This window comes from Eptatretus burgeri, chromosome 19 (assembly GCF_056783735.1).
Source record: "Eptatretus burgeri isolate ZD-2024b chromosome 19, Ebu_testis_v1, whole genome shotgun sequence".
Lineage (NCBI taxonomy): Eukaryota > Metazoa > Chordata > Myxini > Myxiniformes > Myxinidae > Eptatretus > Eptatretus burgeri.
Genome location: NC_140979.1, coordinates 1,266,672 through 1,287,994, shown reverse-complemented (window position 1 = coordinate 1,287,994; position 21,323 = coordinate 1,266,672). Strand labels below are relative to the sequence as shown.

Sequence of the window (21,323 nt, the reverse complement as noted above, 5' to 3'; positions counted from 1 at the left end):
TTTCGGCAACATTTTTTTGGTACGGGAATTAATGGATGCTTGCCATGATCAAAATGACTTTGTAATATTTTTTCTGGACTTGGTAAAAGCTTTCGACAGCATTGATCATGTTTCGTTGTGGCGTGTTCTCGAAGAATATGTCTTTGGGGTTAATTTCAGAAACTATATTTATATATTTATTTGCACACTGACATCTTTGGTTGTCATCACGAAAGTTGCCCCAATATGCGCACGCTGCCCCTTTTACTCTGTAAACGAGGATGTCAGTCACTTTTTTATTGGCTGTGAAAGACTTTTCCCATTGTTTAATTGGTTAAACGTTGTCTCTCTCAAAACGAAACACACATTCACTTTTCGATCGTTTATTTTTGTTCAAATGAAACAGCGTCAACATTCCAAAAAGTATGAACTGGTTTTTTTTTTTTTAGTAGGTACACTAAATTTCCTACATATCTATCTAGAAAGGAGAAGCGAAGTGGTAAACCCATTCAACAATGTGACATCATGTCATTTTTGTGACCTCATGTCATTTTCAAATTAGCTTGTTTCTGCGAAGTTAAAACTTTTTGAACGCAATCTTTCCAAGACCGTGGCTGTTCTTGCTATGTTTGTAGAAAAATGGTTTTTGTGAAGTTTGTCAAAAGAAATAAAAAAATTTTTTTTTTAAATTTCATTCCAAAAATGATGTTTTTCAAAAATTTCTAGTGATGTTGATTACCGTCGCCGGAGGAGAGGGTATTGCATTTGGGTCTGTCCGTTTGTCCGAACGGACAAACAGTTGTCTGCAGACAGTTGTCGGATTGACTAAATTTTCACCATCGGAGCGACTACTCGTTCCACTGAGTAGTCGCTCGTATGGTGAAAATTTTGTCTCAATCCGACAAGCGGTTGCGGAGAAAAAAAATTACACGAAAGTTCTGTGTGGACAAACAAACAAGCAGACAAACGGACCCAAATACAGTACCCAATCCCCTGGCGAGGGTAACAACAACCAGATCCCCAAGAGAGAGGGGAGGGCAAAATAATCTCGATAGGGTGGTCATCCTCTCTCCGGGGTTGGCATCCTGTCTTGGGAGAATGGCAGACTGAGGGAGAGTTTGATTAAAATAAGTAAAAGAATGCGATTCGGGTCTTCATTGAGAAGAGAACACTTGGGAGACCCTGTTGAGGTTGTCCTCGACCTAAAGGTTGAGAATCTCATCCATGGTGAGGTCGGGGAAAGAGAAGTGCGACTTTGGGATGGTCAGGCAGTCAACATTGAGCGCAAACTTGAACCCGGAGTGGGTATCCGCATCCGCACCCATATCGCCACCCCAGCCAGGGTGGTTTTCCTCAGCGGTGACCGACTCTTCGCTTTCATTTCTGGCCATTTCGTGCGACATTCGGCAAATGGAACATGGCTGTGACACCAGAGCTCTCGAACGTCGCCTTCTGCGCCTGGCCGTGTAATATGATGCCAGAGCATCTGTATAACGTAAGATGTTGGCCCTGGTGTCTGTCGACTGCGGCAAGGATCGGTCATCCCGGTGATTGACGTTGTCATTCCTTCGGCTCTCAGCCTCTTGTGTGAACCTCGTACTGCCATTGGGAAGATGCATCACGAACATTGGTGGTACAACCGCAATGTTGTTGTTGAGATGACTCGAGAGTCCCATCGGCCACACGAGCATTGGCTTCCAGCCCGTAACGTTGTCGCTGAGATGAGGTAAAGCTCTCATCGGTCTCACGACCATTGGCTTGTAGTACGTAATGTTGTCGTTGAGATGACGCAAAGGTTCCATCGGCCTCATGCCCGAAGCATTGTCGTAGAGATGACGAAAAGGTTCCATCGGCCTCACGTCCGAAGCGTTGTCGTTGAGATGACGAAAAGGTCCCATCGGCCTCACGTCCGAAGCGTTGTCGTAGAGATGACGAAAAGGTTCCATCGGCCTCACGTCCGAAGCGTTGTCGTTGAGATGACGAAAAGGTTCCATCGGCCTCACGTCCGAAGCATTGTCGTAGAGATGACGAAAAGGTCCCATCGGCCTCACGTCCGAAGCGTTGTCGTAGAGATGACGAAAAGGTCCCATCGGCCTCACGTCCGAAGCATTGTCGTAGAGATGACGAAAAGGTTCCATCGGCCTCACGTCCGAAGCGTTGTCATTGAGATGACGAAAAGGTTCCATCGGCCTCACGTCCGAAGCGTTGTCATTGAGATGACGAAAAGGTTCCATCGGCCTCACGTCCGAAGCGTTGTCGTGGAGATGAAGAGAAGGTTCCATCGGTTTCACGACCGCAACGTTGTTGTTGAGAAGAAAAGGTCCCAATGGCTTCACGACCTCCACACTGTCATTGAGAAGACTTGGCGTCTCTTGTTGCATCATCATCCCACCGAAACCATCTGGAGGTGAAGAAGAGGTATTCAATCATTATTATTTTTGTATACATTGTCGAGGCTCATATAAGAGCGAACACACACAACGCACAAGGGGGGGCAGGAGACAAGAGGGAGGGTGGGGGGGGAGAGGGAAGGACAAAACAGTGGGGACAGAGACATGAGGAGATCTGTGGAAGGGAGAGGGATGGGGGCGGGGAACATGGGGAATACAAGATGGACATTGCAGGGACTTTCAGGAAGGAAAGCAGGGAATTTGAAGGAGGTAGATTTGGGATGGATTAACGGGGGAAGAAAATATCGTGATCAGAGAGTGAGAGACCCAAAGAATCAGTCTCATCACGGGAGATACCAATGATACTAAATGCCTTGGTTTACACAGCGTGAAGAAGAGAAAGGGGAGAGGCAGGGGCACCAGCCCAGAGGGGAGAGAGTAGACACACACTTGTTCCAAGCTTTATGGAAGGAACTGAACTTACTCTCAGTTTGGTTTGCTTTCCATGAGGCAAAGGCAAGTTGTTTCAGGACAACTGCCTCGCCACAAGCTTCAGTGAACCATGAGTGGGAGGAAGGGCAGGACAACTGAAGATGAGACGGGATAAATCTGTTCATGAGGGAGAGTAAGTTTCTTTGAAAGAATTCCCAGGATGAGTTGATGTTTGAGAAAGTAGCGATCGGAGACCAGTCTGTAAGTTTGATGGCTGCTCGGAGACCCTGCCAGTTGGCTTGAGTGAAATTCCAGACTCGACGGTGCTGAGGTGGTTCTCTGATAATAGCCACAGAGATGTCCACTTTGACAAGGACGTGGTCAGAAGAGCCGAATGGAGCGGAGGAAGAGCAGCAGATATTTTCAGGGAAATTAGTCAAAATCAGATCCAGAAGAGATGGAGTACCATTGGTTGAGATCCGGGTCGGGAAGTTGACCGATTGAGTCAGTCCCAATGAGTCGCAGAAAGCTTTTGTTTGAGTGCCATGACAGGTGAGAGAGGTACCTACACCTAGCCAACTGGTGTGATGACAATTGAAGTCGCCACATATGAGGAAGAGAGAGTTTGGATGAGAAGATAGAAGTTGGTCCATGTTTTCGGATAGTGAGGTGTAGATGGAGTCATCACTGTTTGGTGGACAGTACAGTACACATAAAAACATGAGGTGGGAGTGGAGGGGAATCCGAAGCCAGAGGTATTCCTGGGGGTGTGGGGGAGTGAGAGCAGGGCATGGAGAGTGATGAATAGAGTCTTTGATGAAGAGAGCAACTCCTCCACCAGGATGAGGCTCAGGTCTGTCATACCGGAGGAGGAAGTAACCAGGGAGAGATACTCGGGAGTCAGAGACGTCTTGAGGGAAGAAAGTTTGTTGAGCAGATAATATCTGGTTTGTCAGTGGCAATCTGTATGGAAAGATCTGTCGGGTTCGAGATAAGGCCTCGGATGTTTGAGGTCCACACTGTTAATGAAGAGGGAGGGGAGGAGGCTTTGGGTGCAGGGGAGGGGAGGGGGAGAGTAGGATGAGGGAGGAGGGGGAGAGGGGGAGGTAAGGAGAGTTGTTGAATGAGTGTGAGGGATTGCAGAAGACTTCGGGGAGAGGGCCGGATGGGGAGAAAAGGCAAGGTGTTGATGGGTTGAAGTACAGTGGGGAGTAATAAGAGAGGGGGCAGAGGGCAGTTGAAGATTGGACGAGGTGGAGTGATGAGATGGAAGAGAGAGGGTAGGGGAAGGATGCAGCTTTGTGGATGTGAGGGGGAACATTAGAGGGTGAAGGGTGAGGGGGGAGATTTTGAGAAAGGTGAGAGGGAAGCTTGGAGGGGGAAGCGAGTAAAGTTTGCTTCGATAGGGAGGGGTGAGAGGGAAGTTTTGAGAGGGAGGGGAGACGATGAGTGCAAGCACGGCCAAGGTGAAGTAGGGCGAGGGGAGAGTTGGAAAGAGGGGAAGGATGTCACTTGGTGGTGGTATGCTGATGAAGGGAGCGGGCAGGGGGAGATACAAGATTTGAGTGGTTGGGAAGAGGTGTAGGTGTGCTGAGAGGAAGGAAGGAGCATGTTGGTGGTGATAAGTGTACTGATTGAGAGAGTGAGACATCTGTTAGGTTGGAATGGAGACCACAGATGTTAGAACACCACACACTTTGGGACATCAGAGGAGGAGCTGATAGTGAAGCAGAGGACAGTGAAGAGGTGTCAAGAGTGGAGGTAGAATGAGGGGAAAGATGGGAGGGGTAAGGAGAGGGGATAACACGTGAGGGGTTAGGTTTGAGGTAGATTTAAGGAGGTGGGGTGAATTGGCACTGAAGTTGGAAAAAAAAAGGGATGATTGATGGAACATGAACATACATTACAAGCTGGGATTTTAAAACATTTTAAAGACAGAGATGTGATCAAAGACATTAAGTGAGGAATACAACAAAAGGAGAATTCAGAAAATGGAGAAAAGAAACGTTGTAACAACGGGACGTTTCAGACATGGGATGGAAGAAAGGGTTTGTGCCAAACGTAACGTTTTGTACTTCGACTACATTCGAAGTAGTACTTCGACTACTTCGACGTTTTGTACTACTACAAGTAACTTTTGTACTTGTACGTAACCAAAAAGTTCCATCTTGGTTTCGTCCGACCACAAAACTCTGACACGCGGCTTCAGAATCTCCGGAATGTTTTTTTGCTTTCCTCAAACGGTACTCAAGGTGGGCTTTTTGAGTAATGGCTTCCTTCTTGCCACCCAACCGTCCAGGCCAGACTTGTGTAGTGCTTGGGATATTGTTGTTACATGCACACAGCGGACAGTCTTTGCCATAAAGGCCTGCAGCTGTTTCAAAGGTCCCATTGGCCTCTTGGTGGCCTCTCTGATCAGTCTCCTCCTTGCTTGGTCATCCAGTTTGGAGGGACGGCCTGATCTCGGAAGGGTCTTGGTGGCACCATACGCCTTCCACTTCTTAATGATTGTCCTGACTGTGCTCCAAGGGATATTCAAGGCTTTTGAATATTTTTATACCCATCCCCTGATCTGTGCCTTTCGACAACTTCATGCCGGAGGTCTTTTGAAAGCTCCTTGGTTCTCATGATTGAGTCTTTGCTGTGAAATGCACCACCCAGTGGAGGAAACCTACAGGAACAGCTGATTTTATTCTGAAATAATCAGAATCACAACAATTTAACACAGGTGTAGGTCAATTAACTTGGTGCGTGATTTTGAAGGTGATTGGTTACACCTGAGCTAATTCACAATTGCTATTATCAGGGAGGGTGGGACACTCATCCAACCAAGATGTTCTAGTTTTGTATTTTTAATTAATTTTCTGAAATTTGTAGGATTTGTTTTTCCCTTGGAAGTTGTTGGTTACGATGTGTAAATAAAGGTGGAAAAAGTCTGATTTAATGGAATTTAATTGCAGCCTTTGAGGAAACAAAAGGTGAAAATTTTGAAAGGAGGTGTACACTTTCTGTAGACACTGTGTATAAGGTCCAAGGGCTCCAAAGGATGTAAAGGTCGAAAGTGTAGAAGTGGGTATAAATGGTCTTAAAAGGTCAAAATGGTCAAAAGGGATGTAAAAGGTCGATAGGAGTCTAAAAGGTGTTAGAGCCCGAAAGGTCTGCATGTCTGAAAGGTATGTCCCAATTGTCCGCAATTAATAGACATAGTCAAGGTCCAATAAGAGGTAATTAATGGACGTACACGTGATTGAACTCACGTTCAAGCAGTACGTAATTAATAGACATACTCTCAGGGTTGACCAAGACTTCACCTCGACGAGGGTTCACCCTCCACCCGTGTTCTCCAGTTTTATAGACAGGATATACATAGATATCAAGTGAATCGGTTGAAAATAGACAAGTCATGTGATCTTGACCTTTTGACCTATTGACCTCAAAAACAACGGGCTTCCAACTCGTGACTGCCTCCACCAGGCGGTGAAGTTTCGTGAAGATCGGATTTGAAATGTGACCTGTAGGCGATTGACACACAGACAAACAGAATGACAGACCAAACCAACCAACATACTTGTGCATATTCGAGTTCACAATTAACAAACGACTGTGAGGATGAAACTGTGACGTCATTCAAACAGAAACGTATCAAAGTAATATTTACCGTGTTGTACCTCTCGCGTCCACACCTTCAAGCTCACCTGAGTCACTCGGTGTCTCCGTTCCAGGAGCTATTGGTGACGCCTCGAAGCTGGGCACTTTCCTCGGCGCATCCTCCTGGTCCAGTGTTCGGACAGAACGCTCACCCATGTTGCGCTGGTCCAGCGAGCATGTGACCAGCTCAGGTCGTACACCCAAACCGCTCTCCCCAAGCTCAACACCACAAGCATTTGGCTCCTGCTCAATATCTACGAGTGGTGTGTGGACGTCACGAGTGGCATCCACGTCGACGTCTCTTCTTTGAACAGCAGGTGCGCCCCGCGCCCAGTGATCTTGGAGGAACTCACTGATGAGAACGTGGAGAGGGGCGCAGTCGTCCGGTCGGTCTGCAGAGCCGTCCGTCGGTCGCCGGGAGATGCTCGGAGGAAGTGGTGGCGGCAAATGAAAATCAAACTTGGCCCACATGTCATCAACATGGTCCATGGCTTGGCATTGCTCACAAGAGCCTGATAAATCAATTGTGTATGAGTCGGGTTTGCTCGCCATCGCAGTCTCAAGTGCCGGTCACAGCGTTTCTGCGGTGGAGAGATAAAGGGAAGGATGGGGATGAAGAGGTAATAATTAAACCCCCCGACGTTTCCTTCTGTCATTCCCACAAACCGATACAACCACACCGACTCTTGGGTTGAGGGAACTCAAAACAATAACAGAGAGCGGCTCTCGGTGGAGCGCGTTCCTCCACCACGATGAACAGTTGTTTTGTTTATCCCACTTGATGGGCCAGCTCTGGATCTGGACCAATCGAATCGAATCACTTCTTCCTCATCACACTCCCGACCTGTACCTCAAGTTTCGTCCGAATCCGTGAGAATAAATTATTTTTGTGGTTTTCTTCATCTCCATCAGAAGATTTCCCGCCAAAAACGCTAATTTCATTTCACCTCCTTGAGCTTACCTTTATCAACATTAACTTCAGACAGGTGTTTGGTCCGAACAGTCCACACACACAAACCGACGATCACCTGAAAACGCCCGATGAAGATACAACGAAAAAAAAAAAATAGTTTGGGCGGGAAACCGACTGCACACAGCACTAACCCTTATACACTGCCCATTGGAAGCGGCTGCGTCACCACACAGTCCACAGACACAAACCGACGATCACCTGAAAAGGCCCGATGAAGATACAACGAAAAAAAAAACAATTATTTGGGCGGGAAACCGACTGCACACAGCACTAACTCTTATACACTGCCCATTGGAAGCGGCTGTGTCACCACACAGTCCACAGACACAAACCGACGATCACCTGAAAAGGCCCGATGAAGATACAACGAAAAAAAAAACAATTATTTGGGCGGGAAACCGACTGCACACAGCACTAACTCTTATACACTGCCCACCGGAAGCGGCTGCGTCACCAAACACAAAAGGCCTCGCAATCCAAAGATAAAAAATAGAGTAGAGCACTAAAAGATGAAGATAAAACCGCGATCCTTCTCAGGTAAAACGATAACGTTGTGTAAGCTCGAGCGAAGGAAGACAGAATATTTTACAAACGGCAAGTTCCACAAAACGGAAGCGCGAACGATTTTTTAAAACGTTCGTTCCTTATTGTGTTTCTGTCAGAAACCGATACACGTCACGAGTTTGGGAAAAAAAAACCTGAGAAAATCCTGACAAGTTGAATCAGTTCGAACATCCCATGATGACGTGAAGCGACGGACGTCCGTTGGGACGAGACAAACCGTCCAACCGCGCGGTCGCGACGTCATGACGTCATCACGCCGATCGATCCAACGACGTCACGTTACGTAAAAAAATTTTTTTTTTCCCGAGACGGGAGTGAGACGGTTTTATTGAGAGTGAGAGAAACATCGAGGGAATGAACGAACAGGATTTGGGGAGAATAAGGAAGAAGTAAAAACGAGCAAATAAGAAGGTTGAGTTAAGAGAGGTTAATGGGGGGTAATAAAGATCATGGGCAATGATTGGGGGGGGGGGGATCACGAGGTGGCGATGCGCTGAGAGATTGAGAAAGAAGAACCTCTAGAAGACGGTTCCAGGTGTTCTACTCCTACCTGTCCGTTTCATCCCACACCTGAAACGAAGTTACATCCACGATGGAATCTTCATGGCCGAACAGACGTCCTGGCTGCAGCGTGCACAACCTGCGACGAGGTGGGACCGCTTACATGAGAGTGTCTCACCTGCGTGTGAAACTTTCAAACATCCTGAATGAGTGGAAAGGGTAAAAAAAAAAAATGTAAATTATTTCATTCCTACCTTGAAAACTGCGCAACAGAAGTCAGGTTGTGTTCGTCGACGCGCTCTCGACGGGTGATGCGCTGACAGCAAACCCGCACGGTGACGTCACGGTCGTCGACACCAAATCAAGTCGTCGTTCAGGAGCTTCAGCACGTGATGTCCGTGATAACTCGGCATGTCGACCGAGCAGCACTCATCGTGAAGAATGTATGTGAAGAACACCTGCTCTGGACCACCCAAGGCCACCACCGACTGCCACAGGTACGACGCTCTCACCTACTCAAGGTACCATCTCCATCCCACCGGCGTGTAACTTCCTCCGCCTGGAGTGTCACGAGGTCAGATGACCCGATGTTGACGAACGTCGTTTGGACGGATGATGACGTCGACGTGAGATGGACGTCAATCTGCGAGGACATTGTTTACTTGGCATCGAACGGTCGTAAACAAACATGGAGATCCTTCACACCGGTCACGGCTTCCGTCGTTCGACAGGCTCCTCTCGGCTCCTCTCGATCGCAGATCTCAACCTCCTTTGAGCTCGGAACATGAAATTTCGGGACAAAAACGAAGATGTTCTTTGGCAAAAACGGTATTAATTTTTTTTGATTAATCAATTAATTACTAAATCATTAGCGATTTATTAATTATTTTGTTTCTCATCTGCGCAATATCTCAGGTGCATTTTGAGCTCGGAAGCTGATATTTGGACACGACAGCGAACAAGTGATTTGGCTATGAAGGGTATTTTTGATTAATTAATTAATTATTCATTTTTCGAATTAATTACTTAATTTTCAAAAAGCTGCGGATTCAGATGAAGCGGTGGTGCTTTTGGTACGCGAATTAGCTAATTGATTAATCAATCAATTATTTTACGATTATTTATTTGTTTTAATTATGTAATTAATGAATTAATTCTTGTGCACCTCTCCCTCCCAATTCAGTCTCCAAGTGCTGGACATTGGCATCGTCGGGTGCCAAAGGCGCCGCAGCAATGTCGTGCGCTGGAGGATTTGTTGTTTGTTACCCTCGCAGAAGGAGAGGTCTTCTTGTGTTGCTGTGATGTTTTGGGGTTGCTGTGCTCCCTCTGGCACTGGGTACCTTTGAGTGTGTGCACGGTATCATGAAATCAGATTACCAAGGAATTTTGGATTTGGCCAATATGTTTGGATACAGGTCTTGAGGTTTGTGGAAAAGCAGAACAAGAGGGTGACAGGTCGACAAACACAACTCGATGAAGGGGAAACAGCCGGACGAGAATGCATACAGCACGAGGAGAGGTACGCGTGACGTGTAGGATAGGGACAAATGTGGTGAGGCTCAGAGGTACAAATGAGAGAGACCATGAAGTGATGGTGGACAGCGGAGTTGAAATGTTGGAGGGAAGAGCTTGAGCTCACAGATTCAGGAAGATAGTTCCACAGGCGAGAGAAGGGGACACGAAAGAATGGAGGTGAGCATGAAGCTTTGAGTTTGTGGTGAGGCAGCATGGCCGAACAGGTGTGCATTTTTATCTCACCTGTAACGTAGTTCAGGGGAGGTATCAGCATCGAGCGGTGTCCGTCAGTCCATCAGGCATTCAGGCCGCATATGTCCTCCGTAACATATTTTGTGGGTCATCCATACCTTCCAATGGTTCCCAGGTCCTACCCTGTGAGCCCAGGGGCATTGCCCCTATTTTTTCATCAAAGCACCAAACTTCCCACATGTGGAATGATTTGAGATGTTGATGTGTCTGGAACAAGTTTCCTGGGTGGCCATGTTACAAGATGGCTGCAAAGATGGACGACAAACAGTCAAACGTCCACGTATTTCCCTGTAAAGAAGTTGTGATTATAAGTTTAAAAGGCTCAATGTCAGCTTTCACGGACGGGGAATTTTCATGTTTAAATACCATTCCATCCATGACTGTACTTTGATGTCCACCGGTCATGACTTTCCAAAATGGCCGTCAAAAATGGAACGTTCCAGATATTGTACCAAAACTCACGTTGCCATGGAAACCATTTTCATGGACGTGACGTGTATATACATTTTGAAATGCCGCACCAATTTATTTAGTTTTATCCAACTTATGCAGAGGTCAATTCCTTGTGATATTCATGTCCTTTTTTGTCCATTGTGTGGTCTGCAGGGCAATGGCGACGTGGCACTGGAAGGCAGTGAACGTGACACCTGGTGGCGATTCTATGAACCATCTATTTATGCCCACACAACATTCCCGACTTCCAACAACGACAGCTTTGAGGAACATTGGAATTTCCACCTGTAATTTCTGAACGTAAGAGAACTTCAAGAGTTCCATAGGTTGGGAGAGTTTCAACAATCTTCGTCTTTGATTGGAGGAGATTTTGCGAGCCGAAATCGCTGAAAATAGCGAAATCGTCATTTTTTTTTTTACCGTGGTTGTGATGAACTCGCAAATACAACACGTCACCGGATTACAGTGAGATCCTGGCGGGTGGTTACACCTACTATTGGTCTGGTCACTCTGATGGTTACCATGGCCAAGGAGTTGCTGTAGCTGTGTCCAATAAGCTGACTCCAATTATAATTGAGGTAACACCGGTCAACGAGCATATTATGAGACGAAGGATTCGTCACTCCTTGGGTGTCATTTCCCTGGTCTCTGTATATGATCCGACTGAGACGAGTGATCTCACCGTGAAGGACACATTCGATGCCACACTCGAGTCTGTGGTTGATCAGTGCCCCAGGCGAGATACACTTCTAGTCTTGGGGGATTTCAATGCATCGACTGGAACTGATAGGGATGGTTATGAGACATGTGTTGGTCCCCATGAGTCTGGAACTGTGAACCAGAATAGCACTAAGTTCATTGACTTTGCAAGAAGTCATGGACTTTGGGTGGCTGGTTCATGGTTTCAGTGCCCACAAGCTCATCGCTGGACTTGGTGTTTCAATGCTGATGGTGTGGCAAAGGAGATTGACCATGTGCTCGTGAATGGTCGCTGGAGGATGATCCAGAACTGCAGGGTCGACCGGAGTGCTCAGTTCCTCAATACCGACCAGAGCCTGTGGTCGCAACTCTGAAGTTGCAGCTTAAATCCAGGAGAATGGTACCATCCCAGCCTAGGCTGGATGTTGGCAAACTCAAGGATGAGAGAGTAGCTGAGGAGTTTGCGAACAGGCTGAGTGGAGATTTGGCGGATCTGGGTGCTTTGGGGGGTCCTGAAGAGTTGTGGAGCGCCTTCAAGACCACCGTCCTTGATGTTGCCGGTGGATGTCTTGGAGCTCACCGTCGGGCTTAGAAGAATTTTGTCTCTCAAGGGACACTGGATACCATTGACCAGAGTCGCAGGGCCAGGCTGAATGGCAGAGCTGAGCTGTTCAGGGAGCTGAGGCATAAAACTGTACATGCGCGAAGGGTGGACAAGGAGGCCTATGTGCGAGGATTCTGTGAGGGGGTAGAGCATCACCTGTGGTCAAGTGGTTCTTGTGCTTACAGGGGAATTCGCGCATTACGTTCATCCAAGCCCATCCCTCGGAGCACTGCAGTGAGAGCAGAGAGTGGTCGGCTCTTGACAGAGGAGTCTGAAGTGAAGGCCCGCTGGGCCGGTTACTTTGAGCGGTTGTACCAGGCTGATCCCCCAACTGTCGAGTTGGACGTCAAGGGAGTTACAATCCCTGTTGCTGACCCTCGAATCAACTGTGGTCCACCTTCGCTTGTGGAAACACGGGCTGCGGTGAACCGGTTGAAACGGGGAAAAGCTCCAGGGATCTGTGGCATCCATGCTGAACTTCTCAAAGCTGGTGGAAATGCTGCTCTCGTGTCGTTGCATGCAGTTTTGTGCTCTGCCTGGAACACAGGCATTATCCCAACTGACTGGAAGAGGGGCCTTGTTGTCCCTCTCTGGAAAGGGAAGGGTGATCACCAAGACTGCAACAACTACCGAGGGGTGACGCTGCTCTCAGTGCCGGGCAAGGTCTTTGCTCGGATAATTCTTGATAGGGTTCGCCACCATCTGCTTGAGCACCAGCGTCCAGAGCAGTCAGGCTTTACACCAAAGAGGTCAACGATTGACCGTATCCTTGCCCTTCGTGTCCTCACCGAACGCAGACGAGAGTTTCGGCAGGGGCTGCTTGCAGCCTATGTTGATCTCTGTAAAGCGTTCGATTCAGTGAATCGGGATGTCCTCTGGAGGATTCTTAGTCTTCGTGGGGTGCCACCAAAACTGATCGATCTGATGTCTGAACTTTACTCTGGAACTGAGAGTGCTGTGAAGTGTGGTGGTACCATCTCTGACTTATTTCCAGTTGTTACTGGAGTTCGTCAGGGATGTGTACTTGCCCCCACACTTTTCAGCACTTGTATGGACTGGATTTTAGGGAGGATGTCAGAGAGATCAAGTTGCGGTGCATCGTTTGGGAATGTCAAGATCTCGGACCTTGATTTTGCAGATGATGCAGTCATCTTTGCGGAGACTTTAGACATCCTTTTGGGGGCCCTCGAGGTGCTGAATGAGGAGTCGGAGCCGCTGGGATTACGGGTTTCTTAGGTCATAACTAAGATCCAGGCTTTCGGTGACATCTTGGATGCTGCTGTCCTGTCTGTGTCTGTTTGTGGTGAGGATGTTGAGGTCGTGGAGAGATTCACTTACCTTGGCAGTGATATTCATGTCTCTGCTGGCTGCGAGTCAGAGGTCAATAGACGTCAAGGTCGGGCCTGGGGAGTCATGGATTTACTGGATCATGGGGTGTGGCGCTGCCGGTACCTGTGCGGGAGGACGAAAGTCTGAGTCTTCAGGTCCTTGGTACTTCCAGTCTTGCTCTATGGATGCGAGATTTGGACTCTGACCAAGGATCTCAGACGGAGACTTAATTCCTTTGGTACCAGGTCTCTTCGGAGAATCCTTGGCTCTCGCTGGTCGGATTTTGTGTCCAACGAGCGGTTGCTGAGAGAGACTCGGATGAGATTTGTAACCTGCATGGCTGAGTTCAGCATGGATGCCACAGATCCCATGAACTTTGCCCCGTTTCAACCGGTTCACCGCAGCCCGTGTTTCCACAAGCGAAGGATTCCATAACCTTGCTGTTAGGGTTAGAATTCCATAACCAAACGGAGAATCCCAGTGTCAAGGTTGGTCAGCGGTCCTTCGAGATGAGGAAGCCTCGGCAGGTGATTTCAGCAAAGGCCTCACATCGCCTTGTATGTGGATGTATTTATCATTTTCGAATGCACTATTTGCTTCAGGCCATCAAGGCTGCTTTAAAGGTGATCCAGCCAGATAATCGAGTCAGATTTCAAGGTATATCAGATGTGGTCAACTTCACTCTTTGCCCACCTGAGCCTGATGGCCAGCACAGGATTGAGTGTATCGAGCGTCAATGCCACGAGTGCAGTGTGCAAAAGCTGACAGAGCTACTAACTCATAACATCAACTCCTGTGCCTGTCCTCAGCAACAAGGAGAGAAGGCCTGCACTCACCAGATGTGGAAGGGCTATGAGTATCAGGATGTGCCTGGTAGCAAACAGAAGCGCCTGGCCTTCGTAGACAAGCAGGGCACAATTGAAGACCTTGCCAATGAGGCCTGCAAGCAACTAGCTCCATTTGCTGAGCATCGGTTTCTGGCATACTGGACATATAAAGCCTATAATCAGCTTCTGGAGAACCTCCCAAAGAATGATTGCATCTTCATACTAGACTTTGCAGAGAACTTTGGTTGTCATGTATTCTATGAAGTTCAGAGCCTGCACTGGGTCAATGTCCATCATTGTTGTCATTGTTGCCATTCGCCACTCGGTGCCTGCAGATGGTCAGGAAGCTGATCACTTAGTTGAAGACCACTTTGTGATGATATCGGATGACCTCATCCATGATGTCTGGGCTGCCCAACATGGAAAAAAGCGAGCAGTGGCTTGGATGAGAACGTGTCTTTCAATCCTGACAAATCTCACATTCTCACTGTCTCTCTGAAAGGACCATCTGGGAGCCCCCCCTACTTTCTCCACAATCCTCTTGAAGAAGTCCATTCATTGAAGCATTTGGATCTAACTTTCTGACATGATCTTTCCTGGGAAAGCCACATTTTCCAAGCTGGCATCCAAAGCCAGTTGCCAACATGGCATTCATTCTCTGCCTTGCAAAGTCAATCCTTGACACACCTGAGCTCTGAACCACACACACACACACACACTCTTTATCCACAGCCTGATCCTGATAGAGTACTGCTCTCCCATCTCGGCTGGTGATCCCGCTTCAGACCAAGCTCGACTTCAAACAGTGGAAACAAAGGCTCTTCGGATCATTGGTATCTCCCGCAATGAAGCTGAGTGTTTGGGTCTCTGTCTCTCTTTCTCTCACCGCAGGCAGGTCGGTGGTCTTTCTGTCTTCTCTCCAGCTTCACCTACCCCACGCTCTATCCTAGATATGTCCGCAGGGCCTCTTCACTCTCTGCAGACCTGGATAAGATCACAAGCTGGTCAAACACTTGGAACGCGTCTTTCAATTCTGACAAATCTCACACTCTATATCTCTCTGAAAGGACCGTCTTGAAACTCCCCCTCCCCCCCACATCTACTTTCTCTATAATCGTTTTGAAGAAGTCCTTTCATTCAAGCTTCTGGGTCTCATTCTCTGGCATGATTTTTCCTGGGAAAGCCACATTTCCAACCTGGCATCCAAAGCCAGTCGCCAACTTGGCATCCTCCGTCGAGCAGTCATTCCTTGACACACCTGAGCTCTTAACCACATACAAACTTTCATCCACAGCCTGATGGAGGACTGCTCTCTCCTCTTTGTTGGTGTTCCCGCCTCACACTAAGCTCGACTTCACACAGTGGAAACCAAATGACATCTCCCGCGATGAAGTTGAGTGTTTGGGTCTCTCTCTCTCTCTCTCTCTCTCTCTCTCTCTCTCTCTCTCTCTCTCTCTCTCTCTCTCTCTCTCTCTCTCTCTCTCTCTCTCTCTTTCTCTCTCACCACAGGCAGGTCAGCAGTCTTTCTGTCTTCATCATTCTCCTCTCCGGCCTTTCCACCCCTGCTATGTCTGTGATCTGTCCCCCCCATCTTTCCACAGGGCGTTCAAGGTCCACCAGCAACCCCCTTCTGGTGAAGCTCCCAAAATCAAGAATCACTGTTCACCTTCACTCTTTCATTCCTCTTTTTCCCCGCCTTTGGAATAAACTCCCCCACTCTCTTCAATCCCACTCTTCCCTCCAGGTCTTCAAACCAGCTGTTCTCCAACACCTCTTATCTTCCCCCATTCAAAACCACAATATTTTCTACCCCCGTTAATCCACCCCAAACCCACCTCCTTCAAAATCCTTGCTTTCCTTCTTGAAAGTCCCTGTGGATCCCTCTCCCTTCCACAGATCTCATGTCTCTGTTCCATAATGTTTTGTGTTTCCCTCTCCCGCCCCTCTTGTCTCGTGCCCCCTTGCTGTGCGTTGTGTGTTCGCTCTCATACGAGCCTCGACAAGGTATAGAACAAATAAATAAATAATAGGAAGACAAGTGTGCTGTTTTTCCGAATATTGGCTCTGAAATCGTCCCGATCGCACGTGTCCAGAGAGGATAACATTTATACTCTGTCTTCCTGCCTGGCAGTCAAACAAAATTGAAAATCATTACAAACAGGCAACTTACTGTTTTTAAGGAGTTACAAAGGACACAAACACTAGGCACGAACAACAAATTGCACATGTTCGATCGGGTGATGTAATAGACACTGGGTAAAAGCGATGAAACCTGCAATTAATTTATGAATCCTCCTTTAAACCTTTATTTCAATTGAATTATTTACCGTACTTAAATACTGAAGGACACAAATCGCCTTCATAATAGTTCCAAGAATCATGGTGCTGTGGAACTCTTAATATTCAAGGTAACTTCCTTATGAACTCTCAAATACTCAATGTCCACTTGAGGCAAGTACAACTCAATCAGAGAATATTTATTCGCGACATCACGGAACGGTAGAACATTGATGCAGCACATGCAATGATCTCCGCAAAATTCGAGTTACAAAAATTATATATATATATATATATATATATATATATATATATATATATATATATATATATATATATATATATATATATATATATATATATATATATATATAGTGTCAAAAGGAAAGTGTTTGAAAGTTGAGGGCCGGTTGAGGGCTGAAAAGATCAGAGAACAAAAGGAGGAGGAGGGAAGTTGGGTCGCAACGACTTTTCGCTGACCTTGTCGAGGCCAGTTTTCGCATGAGGAGGCATGAAAACAATTCCTGATGGAGAAATCAAACAGAGAGGAGAGAGAGCGAGAGCGAGAGGGAGAGGGAGAGGGAGAGAGAGAGAGAGAGAGAGAGAGAGAGAGAGAGAGAGAGAGAGAGAGAGAGAGAGAGAGAGAGAGAGAGAGAGAGAGAGAGAGAGAGAGAGAGAGAGAGAGAGAGAGAGAGAGAGAGAGAGAGAGAGAGAGAGAGAGAGAGAGAGAGAGAGAGAGAGAGAGAGAGAGAGAGAGAGAGAGAGAGAGAGAGAGAGAGAGAGAGAGAGAGAGAGAGAGAGAGAGAGAGAGAGAGAGAGAGAGAGAGAGAGAGAGAGAGAGAGAGAGAGAGAGAGAGAGAGAGAGAGAGAGAGAGAGAGAGAGAGAGAGAGAGAGAGAGAGAGAGAGAGAGAGAGAGAGAGAGAGAGAGAGAGAGAGAGAGAGAGAGAGAGAGAGGAAGTAGGTGGAAAACAGAGCCCGAGAGAACATTGGGTACAAGTTCCAATAAATGCATTTGATTACATTTGGTTCAAAGATGTTGATTATTGGTTCCAATATATGTGTTACAAGGAAATGGATACATAATCGGCAAGTGCACTAATTGACTGCTGCAGGTGCATGTAGAATTGACTACAGCAGGTGCATGTAGAATTGACTGCAGCAAACTACCATTTAAAGAGAAAGTCTGCTTCAACACTCCCCCCTGTGTTACCCTTTTGGGCAAAACAACACAAAATGAATGGCTTTAATCAATTGGAAATGCATGTCCACGCACGAGTGTGTCCATTCCTTTTGGGCAGCCCATTCACAGCACCCATCGTGGAGCTCAGTCCATCATCGCCATTCCCGTCTAATGGAGCAGGTGGCTTTAGGTGGTTGTACAGCTTTGAGCCTGCTTGAGGCTCCAGTAGAAGTAGGCGCTCGGGCCAGTGCAGTAGAGGACTACCACTTTGGGCAGCACGGCTGATTTCAACACACCGATGCAAGGTTCGGAACAGAGCAGATGAGTGCAACAAGATGGACATTTCCCATAATCACAGAACACACTCATAACGCTGACCTATGGATTTCCAATTTTAAGTTCTAACTTAAAGGAATCATAGGACTCCGCTTCTGAATCAGAATCACCGGAGGGAGGTGTTGGTCGAGAAACCATTATTTTTGTAGACTTTCTCTTTAAACAAGAGGTAATGAAGGCTGGCAGTACGGTAGTGGTGCATTTTACAAGTACAATGATAATGACAATTCAAAGCAATCCCATAAAAATTCATTGCAATGGACAAGCTCCCCATCTTACGAAAATTCCTTCGAGCCACGCATACGGCCCGTCCTAAGTAAAATAATGATGGAACTTAGCTCCCTCGTCCTTAATGTTATCTGCTACACTTGCAATGTGCTCTGAATTATCTGGGATATGTGTACAGCATTCTGAACCAATCACTGCACAGGTTCCATCCTGTGCGGCCAGCATCAAATCTAATACAATTCGGTTTTGCATCGCGACAGTACACAGGGCAATTACCTCGGAATTAATACCGCCCATACCCTCAGCAGTTTTGTTTGCAAGTGATTCCATAGAGGCAGCTAATTCTGCAATTCCCACTGATGTCTGGCCCACCCCACAATGGGCAATTAGAATCATGAAGAATAATTCAGTGGAGGTAAAGCTCCGTTTACTTCGCTTTGAATGTTTGAAAGTTGGTGAGCAGGCGCATGTGTGGAATCACGCATGCCAAGTAGCATGATCCCGTCCAGTTATCCAGAAGCCCCGGATAGGTGAGATCTCCGCACATGAAATAGGTCTTATTTAATGCTACTTGTGGTCCTATCATGTGATTTTTATAGATATAGTAACTGCATTCAGAACGAGTCTCCCAATCCCTATCCTGGTGGTTGGTATGGTTATCCCGTTCATGCCATTCTTTCCATTTGATCCAGTATCCGCAACACTCGGTTGAGACAAAGGGTATCGCTAACAGAGGTATTCCACTAACCGCTGAATGCGGGATACAAGTGCAGACCCAACAACTAGTTTTATTAAAAGCCTTAGCATGGTTAAGAGAAAGAGCCAGTGAAGTATTAATCCCATACAGTCCATCTGGGTGCGAATGCGCACCAATACGCTTCTTCCAATCCATCCCAGATGAACTCTTATCTAATCCTACTTTACTCATCAGGCCTCATCAGGTCTGTGTATAATGCAGTTAGCTTGGTGAGATTGGTAACAAGTGCTTGGCTGAGGAATATATAAGTAATTTCCATCATGAGTACTTACAAACCCCGTTGGCCATATCAACATCATTCAAGCCAAAGCCAATGATACGCATGCCAATGCAACTGAAAGGGTTATCATAATGATCCTGAGGCAGAGTTCTCCTCGAGGTCTTTCGGGTTGTGCGCCAGCTTGCAATGCGAGGTGTGAATCCATGTCGCTCTTCCTTTACACTTCACGGCTGTGTGGGTAGTTAGCAGGATCAAATACGGCCCGCACCAACGTGCTTGTAGAGAGTTCTTTCTCTGATAAATTCTCACATAGACCAAGTCCCCAGGCTTGAAGTTGTGATCAGTGGTGGCCAACTCAGGCAAAGCTTGCTTCACCTGCGCATAGAAGCTCCTCACAGCACGATTCAAGGCGATACAAAAGGTCAATAGTGTGTCGTCCATTTGTTGCACATTCATTTGTCTGATGGAGAGTGGAGGTGAGTGTGGTGTCCGCATGGGCCTTCCCATGAAAACCTTGTGCGGAGACAAACCAGTTTTCCGATTTGGGGTTGATCTCATGGTCATGAGAGCAATGGGCAGAGCATCTGGCCATTTCAACCCAGTCTGTTCACAAACCTCAGCCAATTTATTCTTTAGAAATCCATTCTGCCCCTCTACTGCCCCCGCAGACTGTGGATGGTAAGGCCAGTTCAGATGCTGTTTGATTTGCAAAACCCAACACATTTCCTTCACCACTTCGGCTGTAAAATGAGTTCCCTGATCGCTAAAGACCTTTCAGGGTATCCCAAATCTACAGACAAAATCCTTCATTGAAAGCTTAACTACGGTAGAAGCATCTGCTTTCCTACAGGGGTACGCCTCGACCCATTGTGTGAACAAATCCACGACGACCAAAACAAGCTCAAGTCCACAACACCTTGGCAGTTGGATAAAATCAATTTGTATATGGACGAACGGCCCGAAGGGCCATGGGTGGCCGCCTCGGGCCATTTGGCCCCCCTTTTCCGGATTGTGTTCTTGGTAAATGTGACCCGTCCTACAATATTGTTCTGCAAAATTGGACTAAAGCCTGGGGCAAACCATTGCTTCCCAATAGAGGCGCACATTCCCCCTTTGCTGGTATGCCCGGCCCCATGCGCTAAGCGAGCAAGCCAGGGTAGCAGAGCCTTGGGGGCCACCACTCAGCCATCGGGTGACCTCCATAATTCAGACTCATCATCAAATTCACATCCAGACATTATCCACAAATCTCTCTCTGCTGAACTAACAGCAGCTTGTAAAGTATTTACATTGTCAAGAGATGGCGTTGCCGCTCGTGTTAATGCACATTGGGATACCAGTAGGTTATCCGGCGAAATGGCTCCGGCCTTGGAAGCTGCGTCTGCTCTGGCATTACCCCGTGAAACTTCATCAGATCCCCCCGTGTGTGCGTCACATTTAACCACTGCAATTTGGTAAGGCAAAAGTATTGCCTGCAACAGATTAACAATGCATGTACCAATCTTCACCGGGGCACCAGACGATGTTATAAATCCTTTCTCACGTCAGAGAGTGCCAAATTAGTTTCCGCCAAAATGCATAGCCCGAGTCAGTGTAAATCGTCACAATTTGGCCTTCTGCTAAGCAGCATGTCCGAGTTACCGAGTTTGAGCGAACACCTCGTCTCGCTGCGTGGAGCTCGCAGCCAATTTTCCACTTTCTATTACCTTGTGATCAGAGCAAACTGCATACCCCATTCGCAACGACCCATCTGGTGCCCGGGAGGATGAACCATCAACATACAAAATCAATTCGGAATTTTGGATTGGTGTATCTCTCAGATCAGGACGTGGCAGACACGTGTGTACAACTACCTCCTCACAATCATGAGGATCACAATCCTGGTCTGTTGGAAGCAGAGTAGCAGGATTTAATGGCAGACATCTCTTGATAGTGATGTTCGTTGGAGCAGTGAGTGATAGCTCGTATGTTGTTGCTCGTGAGGCGGATAGGTGCTGTGTCCTTGTCTTTAACAACACGGCTGTGACAGCGTGTGGCACCATGATGATTAAAGTGTGCCCCACGACGAGTGATTCCGTCGTCTGAACGGCGTGTGCCGCAGCTACCGTGGCTTTCAAACAGGATGGGAAGCCTTGAGCCATCAGATCCAATTTGGTAC

General features: G+C 47.3%; 1 protein-coding gene across 8 annotated transcripts in view; it reads right to left on the bottom strand.

Annotated features, from left to right (window-relative positions):
* Positions 1–346: 346 nt before the first annotated feature.
* The window catches only part of LOC147008370 (uncharacterized), a 70,890-nt gene continuing 49,913 nt past the window's right edge, over positions 347–21,323 (bottom strand). For 2 of the 8 annotated variants that reach the window (XM_085864840.1, XM_085864844.1), the window contains exons 2-3: positions 6,497–7,030; positions 347–2,380 (exon numbers count right to left, since the gene is read on the bottom strand). In XM_085864840.1, coding sequence (XP_085720966.1) covers positions 1,182–2,380; positions 6,497–7,001 — 1,704 coding nt within the window. In that variant the 5' untranslated portion in view covers positions 7,002–7,030 and the 3' untranslated portion in view covers positions 347–1,181. The other 6 variants (XM_085864836.1, XM_085864837.1, XM_085864839.1 and 3 more) reach the window with 6 other exon arrangements.